The sequence below is a fragment of the Rhea americana genome, unplaced genomic scaffold (assembly GCF_003343005.1).
Source record: "Rhea americana isolate MKP2758 unplaced genomic scaffold, rheAme1 scaffold_606, whole genome shotgun sequence".
Taxonomy (NCBI): Eukaryota; Metazoa; Chordata; class Aves; order Rheiformes; family Rheidae; genus Rhea; species Rhea americana.
Window position 1 is genome coordinate 54,225 of NW_028186764.1, and position 7,440 is coordinate 61,664.

At 67.2% G+C, this 7,440-nt stretch overlaps 1 protein-coding gene across 1 annotated transcript; it reads right to left on the bottom strand.

Moving 5' to 3' along the window:
• Window positions 1-381: 381 nt before the first annotated feature.
• On the bottom strand, window positions 382-4,370 carry LOC146587211 (keratin, type II cytoskeletal 8-like). Its single transcript, XM_085319965.1, has 9 exons — window positions 3,943-4,370; window positions 2,434-2,642; window positions 2,270-2,330; window positions 2,061-2,156; window positions 1,715-1,879; window positions 1,468-1,593; window positions 892-1,112; window positions 728-783; window positions 382-626 (listed from the first exon to the last, which is right to left on the bottom strand). Exons 1-9 carry the CDS (start codon window positions 4,273-4,275, stop codon window positions 466-468), a joined length of 1,428 nt encoding a protein of 475 aa, XP_085176091.1. The 5' UTR covers window positions 4,276-4,370; the 3' UTR covers window positions 382-465.
• Between the last annotated feature and the right edge of the window lie 3,070 nt (window positions 4,371-7,440).

Here is a 7,440-nt window from a genome sequence, read left to right on the forward strand (position 1 = left end):
GTGTCCCCTGGGGGACCCCGGGGCTCCTCTSGGCAGGGGGTTCATTGCGTCCCTCCGTCACGCTGCCCGTTCACTCGGTAAAACGCCGGCGCATGCCTCGTCCCGCCGGTGGGAACATCTTCCTCCTTGGCRGTGCCGGCGGGGGAAATAATCCYGCGGGAGCCTGAATTCCCTTAGGGAGATGATCCAGGAACAGCCGACACCTCTAAAATCCACCCCGGCTTTGCCCTCGAGGCTYGACTCCCTGCTGGATTTCYCCATCCCGGCTTTCATTAGGGATCCTTCCCCCAGTCCCAGCGCCCCGTGAGGGACCCAGCTCCAGCTTTGATGCTTTTTTTTCTCCTCCCCAGGTTAAAAAAAAAACAACAGACAGCCCAAGCAGCCGGTTTCGCTCGCCCCAGCCCCGGAGAAGAGGAGCCCGGTGGAYGGAGCGGTTTATTGCCGGCGCGGCGCGGCGCCCGGCGCTCAGTTGGGCAGCACGTCCGAGGACTCGGACACCAGCTTGCCGTCCCGCGTCTCGATCTTCTTGATGACGATGGCTCGCGACTTGGTGACGGCCGAGCTCTCCGGGGCCAAGGGAGGCGCCGAGTAGCCGGTGCCGGAGAAGGAGCCGCCGCCGAAGCCGCCTGCGAGAGCGGCGGCGGGATGGGCGCCGAGCACCCAGCTCGCCCGTCCCGAGCCCGGCAGCGCCGCAGGGACCCCGGGTGCCCCTCGCCGCCGGCCTTACCCGCGTAGCCCGTCGTCTTGGTGTGGATGCTCAGGCTCTGCATGCCGGACTCCAACCTGCGGGATTGGGGGACGCGGCCGGGGGTTACGTCCCGCTCCGCCCCCCTGCCCCCCAAAATCCCAAGTTTTTGGGGTTGCGGGATGCATCCCAACCCTTGGTCCCACCTGCTCTCCTCCCCCTCCAGCAGCTTCCTGTAGGTCGCGATCTCGATGTCCAGGGCCAGCTTGACGTTCATGAGCTCCTGGTACTCGCGGAGCTGCCGGGCCATGTCGGCTTTGGCCTGCTGCAGGGCGGCCTCCAGCTCGGCCACCTTCCCCTTGGCGTCCTGCAGGGCCAGCTCGCCCCGCTCCTCGGCCTCCGCGATGGCTGCCTCCAGGCCGGCCCGCTGCAAGGCGCCGCCGGCGGGTTAATCCCCCCGGGAAAAGGGGGTTCAGGGGGCRGTCTGCCCTTGCAAAACCCTCCTGGGGCGGGCTCCGAGGGGCAGCACCAGCCGCGGCTCAGCTGGGGACCCCCACCCCGAGCACCCGTGTCCTGCTCAAACMGGAGCTTCTTTGCAGGATCTCGGGATGCATCTCCGGGGAGGAGAAGGGGGACCTGCCCGTGCACCCGCCCGGGGGCTGCGAAGGGGCTCGGACGCGACGCTGCCGGGGGTGGGGGGGGGATCCCCGAGCCCGTGGACGCTCGCGGGGCAGCCCGCCTGCGCCGGGACCCCGCATCCGCCCGCCGGGAGCCAGGAGCACCTGGTTCTTCAGCGCCTCGATCTCCGCCTGGATCCTCTGGATCATCCTGTTGAGCTCGCTGATCTCGGAGCGGCTGGCGCGCAGGTCGTCGCCGTGCTTCCCCGCCGCGCTCCTCAGCTCCTCGTACTGCGCGCACGGGCAAGGGARGAGGGAGCCGCGCCGGCGGTTTGCGGAGCCGGGTCGGAGGCTCCTCCGTTCGCAGGGAGCGCGGCCGGGCCGGCGGCCGGCATCCCCTTCGCGTCCTTACCTTGATGCGGTACATGCGCTCGGCCTCGGCCCGGCTCCGGCCRGCGATCTCCTCGTACTGCGCCTTCACCTCCGCGATGATGCCGTCCAGGTCCAGGCTGCGGCTGTTGTCCATGGAGAGGACGACGGAGGTGTCGGAGATCTGCGACTGCAGCTCGCGCAGCTCCTGCGCCGCCGGGGTGGTGGTGGTGGTGGTGGTGATGGTGGTGGGACACACACACACGTGCACGCACGCGGCTGAGCACGGGCTGCTCGCCGCCCGGGTGGCCCCAGCTCCRTGCCGTGGCTTCCGGGACGTTTTCCCTTTCTCCGCGCGCCCCCGGACCACCCCGCTCCCAGCCCGGTACCTCCTCGTAGAGCTGCCGCAGGAAATTTATTTCATCCGTCAGAGCCTCCAGCCTGGACTCCAGCTCCACCTTGTTCATGTAGGCTTCGTCCACGTCCTGGGCAGCGAGAGCCCATGAGCCCACTGCTGTGGCCCTGGCCCGGCCCCCGCCAGCGTCCATCCACCATCCCCACCACCACCACCACCACCACCACCACCACCACGTCTCACCTTCTTGAGCAGCACGAACTCGTTCTCCTTTTCCGTGCGGCGGTTGATCTCCTCCTCGTACCTGTGGGAGGAGGACGGAGGAGTGGGCGGACGGTGCAGCCGGGTCGCATGGCTCGGGGATGGGCACGAGCGCCGGGGGTGGGGGCTGAGGGGGGGGCCCTCACTTGCTCTTGAACTCCTCCACCAAGGCGCGGGTGCTGCCCAGCTCGGCCTCCAGCCGCAGCTTCTCCTGGGCCAGGCCGTTGAGCTGCCGCCTCAGCGCGCCCACGTACGCCTCGAAGAGGCCGCCCGCGGCGCCCGGCGCCGGCCGCTGCCTCTGCAGCAGGCTCCACTTGGTCTCCAGCATCTTGTTCTGCTGCTCCAGGAAGCGGACCTGGGGGGGGGGGGGCGAGCGGCGGCTCGGGCTCCGGCTGTGCACCCCCACCCTGGGTGCCCCCCACTCCGGGCTCCCCGGCTCCCCTTCCACCTCCCGGGATCATGCCCCAGGAGAGGAGAAGCCCAGGTGGGATGGGGGTGGTGTGGGGGCACCTGCTAATTGATGCCCTCATTAATGATTTCCTTCTCCTGGGGTGGGGGGGAGGCCCCAGGGCGGGGGTCCAGCTCCTGCCTGCGGGCTCTGCTGCAGCACCCCAATGCCGTCTGGATGTCCCCAAGCAGGGACAGGAGCCAAAATGTGCCCAAAGGGGCCCAGATGTCCCCAAGTGAGCAGGGGCATGATGTCCCCAAGGGGCAGGATGCCCCTGATGGGACCAGGATGTGCCCAAAGGGGCTGCAATGTCCCCAAGGGGGTCAGGACATCCCTAAGGTGATCAGGACATCCCTGATGGGGCCAGGAGGTCCCCAGGGGGGTCAGGAGGTCCCTGATGGGGCCAGGAGGTCCTCAAGGGGGGGTGGGACATCGCTAAGGTGATCAGGACATCCCTGATGGGGCCAGGAGGTCCCCAAGGGGGTCAGGACATCCTTGATAGGGTCAGGACATCCCTGATGGAGCCAGGAGGTCCCCAAGGGGTCAGGACATCCACATGGTGATCAGGACATCCCTGATGGGGCTAGGAGGTCCCCAAGGGGAGTTGGGACATCCCCAAGGTGCCCAGGACATCCCTGATGGGGCCAGGAGGTCCCCAAGGTGGCCAGGAGGTCCCTGATGGGGGCAGGAGGTCCCAGGGGGGTCAGGAGGTCCCTGATGGGGCCAGAAGGTCCCCAAGGGGGGTTGGGACATCCCCAAGGTGACCAGGACATCCCTGATGGGGCCAGGAGGTCCCCAAGGAGGTCAGGACATCTCCAGTGGGCCAGGAGATCCCTGATGGGGAGCAGTTGTCCTGAAGGGGGGCAAGGATGTCACCAGAGGGCCCGAGCATCCCCCTTTCCAAGGACCAGTAAACCCATGCATCCCTCCCTGTCCCCTTTCCCCGCCGGACTTTGCCCGTCTCCCAGCCCACCGCAGGAGCCAACTGGGGCCAAGCAGAGGCAGAAAAGGGACCAAACTCTGCAAAACACCTCTGAGAGCTTTGCAAGGAAAGAAGCTCTGGGATGGGAGGGGGGTTCTCTGTTGGGACCAGCCCCCTYGGGCTTGGCACGGGGCCGGCAGTGCGGGGGAGGTGGCCGGGTGCCACCCCGCGGTGCAGCGCCGGGACGAGGCGGCTCTCGCCGCCCCCGGCCGTGCCCGGCCTCACCTTGTCGATGAAGGAGGCAAACTTGTTGTTGAGCGTCTTGATCTGCTCCTTCTCCTCCTTGCGCACCCGCTGGACGTTAGGGTCGATCTCCAGGTTGAGGGGCATCAGCAGGTTCTGGTTGATGCTCACGGCCGTGATGGGGCCCCCCGCGCCGGGCACCGCAGCCGGGCCCCGGTACAGACCTGCTCCGTAGCGGCTGCCGCTGTAGGCACCAAAGGCTGAGGCCGTGCTCATCCTCCCGCCGGGGCCGGCGGTGTAGGAGTGGGAGCTGAAGGAGCGCCCGGGCACGGCCGAGGTGCTTCTCATGGTCTTCCTGGTGACGGTGATGGACATGGTGGAGGCAGGAGACGGGGAGGACGGACAGGAAGGTTGCAAGAGGGACAGGAGTGTTGCAAGACGGGCGAGAGGGCTGTAGAAGAAGTTGGAGGGTTGCAAGAGGGGGCGGGAGGACGGACAGACAGACGGGGCAGGCCGGAYGGGCCGGACAGGCCGGATGAACAGGCAGGAGTCCCAGGAGGACAGATCCAGGGCGGGGTGTGCGCACTCCGGGTTTATATCCCGGGAGCTGGGGGGAGGAGAGCAGGAAGGGAGGGCCGAGGCCGAGCCCAGGAACGCGGCACCTGCGTCTCTTTAACCCCTTCGGATCCGCCGGGATCCGCCGGGATCCGCGACGCCGCCGGATTCCCCACCACCACCACCACCACCTCCGCCCGGCGTTTCGGGGGCTCGCGGAGGCGCCGGGTTTTCCCCGGGGGAGCAGAGCTGGGAGCCGGGGTGCCGGCGGGAGGGCCCTCGAGGGAGCCTCGTCAGGACCGGACTTGCCCCGCGCGAGGAGCGCCGGGCGCCGGGCCGAGACAGCACGCGAGGCGCTCGGCACCCGCAGGCACGGATTTGTTGTAGGTTTTGCTTTTTTTTTTTTTTCCTCGAAGCAGCAGCAGCGCCGGCTCCGCGTCACCGCCGGGGACGGGACAGGGACAGCGCAGAGGCGGCGAGTCCAGCCGGGCCTCTGGCTGCTACTGGATGAAACTCATCTATCTATCTGCTCCTCCATCTCCTCCACCCGCGTGGGTCCATCTATTCCTCCATCCATCCCTCTATCCCTTGCCAGACCCAGCCATCAACCCATCCTTGGTATCTATCCATCCATCCATCTCTGGCCAGACCCATCCATGATGCACCCTCCTGGATAACCATCCATCCATCCCCAGCCAGRCCCATCCATCCGCTCATCCTTCTGGATATCTGTCCACCCGTCCATCCACCCGTCACTGGCCAGACCCAGCCATCCACCCATCCTTCCAGATAATCCATCCATCCTTCTGTCCACACATCCATGCCTTGCCAAACCCAGCCAACCACTCATCCTTCTAGATATCCACCCATCCGTCTGTCCATCTGTCCCTGCACAGATCCATCCACCCATCCCTTCACCCACTGCTCATCCCTGGACAGACCCACCTTTAGGGACTTATCCATCCCTCCCTCCTCCATAGCTTTGTCTCCTCCATCCCTCTGTCCCTGCACAGCCATATTCACCCTCCATCCCTCCTCCCTCCATCCCTCCATCCTTCCAACCCTCCATCCCTTCATCCCCCTTCCCTCCATCTCTCCTTCCCTCCTTCCCTCCATCTCTCCATCCTTCCATCTCTCCTTCCCTCCATCTGTCCATCCTTCCATCCCTCCTTCCCTCCATCCCCCCTTCCCTCCATCTCTCCATCCTTCCATCCCTCCTTCCCTCCATCTGCCGCCCATGCCGAAACAGCCCTGCACGCCGCCCGGCTCGGCTCACTGCCAGTCCCCGGGGCTGGGGGGCAGAAAGGGGTCGCCCCAGCGAGCACGGGGCRAGGAAGACCCCTGCGTTGCCGCCCCCTGCTCTTCCTCGGGCACGAGGCGGGGAGCTGCCTCCCGCCGGGATCCTCTCCCGCCCGCCCAACCTCTCTTATCGCGTAGGAATTTGCAAGCCAGGCAAATACTCAGCTCCCCATGGAGATGCTGCTGGAAAGGGGGGAGCGAGGGCCCGCAGGACCCCCGCCCGGCTGCCCCCCCCCCCGCCACGGGGCCAGCAYGACCCACGGGGGCGGCGGGGATGTCGCAGCCGCCCACCCGGCCGGCGGGGGCGGCTCTTCCCGGAGGGACGGACGGACCGCGGCCGAGGAGCCGGCTTGGGCCGTATCCAGCCTTTGTTTGCCCTGGGTTGGGCTCGGCGCGTTCGGAGGCAGGTGCCGGGCMTGGCAGGGCCACGGGGAAGGTGCTCATGGGCTGGCGCCCGCCCGGCCTTGGCTCCCTGCCGCCGRCTCTCCCAGCTGGCTCCGCGAGCGCCGGCGCCGGAGAAGGAGCTCCTGCTGGAGCGAGCCCCTTCCCCACGGCCGGCTCGGTCCCGGGGGTGCTGCAAAGGCGAAACACAGCTCTGTGGGTGCTGCAAAGGTGAAACACGGCCCCATGGGTGGTGCAAGGGTGAAATGCAGCTCTATGGGTGCTACAGAGGTGAAATGCAGCCCCATGGGTGGTGCAAAGGTGAAATGCAGCCCCGTGGGCGGTGTAAAGGCGAAACGCAGCTCTGTGTGTGCTGCAAAGGTGAAATGCAGCCCCGTGGGTGGTGCAAAGGTGAAATGCAGCCCCGTGGGCGGTGCAAAGGCGAAACACAGCTCTGTGTGTGCTGCAAAGGTGAAACGCAGCCCCATGGGTGCTGCAAAGGTGAAATGCAGCCCTACAGGTCGTGCAAAGGTGAAATGCAGCTGTGTGGGTGCTGCAAAGGAGATCTGCAGGGCTGAATGCTGTTTGGATAGCACGCATGGGTGCAGGACCGCCCTGCTGCACATTGYCCTGGGGGGATGGAGGACCCATGCCCGGGGGTGGGGGCAGCAACGAGGGTGACGCTGGGCTCGCCACGGCCCCCCAGGGAGCAGCCAAAGGATCGGGCCGGGCATGGGGGAGCCCTCGGAGGGGCGAGAGGGGGCGGTGGTCCCGGGGGCCAGAGGGCTCCGGAGAGGAGCCTCGGCAGACAGAGAGCTCCGGCCACTTCCCGGCTCCGCGTCGCCCCCCAACTCGCCACCCACCACCCGCCCCGCACAACCTTTACTAGACATCAGAGACTCCCCAGGCCACGGCTACCTGCCCTGGCCACCGGGGCCAATAGGGGCACCTGGAGGTGGGGGGGCACCCCGGGGTGCCAGCTGGAGCTCGGGAGCAATGACGGAGATGCCCCGAAACCCACCCACAGCAGCCAAATCCTGCACGGAGCTGGAAAAATTGTGTTTTCCCACGGTGCCAGGGCCGGCGCAGGGCGATCGGGGCCGGGCCAGCGGGACCGGGGACAGCACCGGGGRAGCGGGGATGGCACCGGGGGAGCGGGGCTGCTCCGAGGCCTCGGGGGGGCTGTTTTGCTGTTTTCCTAGGCGAGTTTTTGCGCCTGTTCCCGACAGGAGGGAGGGGAAATTCCCGCGGCGGAGGGGAGATGGCACCGGCTGCGGCTTCATCGCTCAGGAATGCAGCGGGACC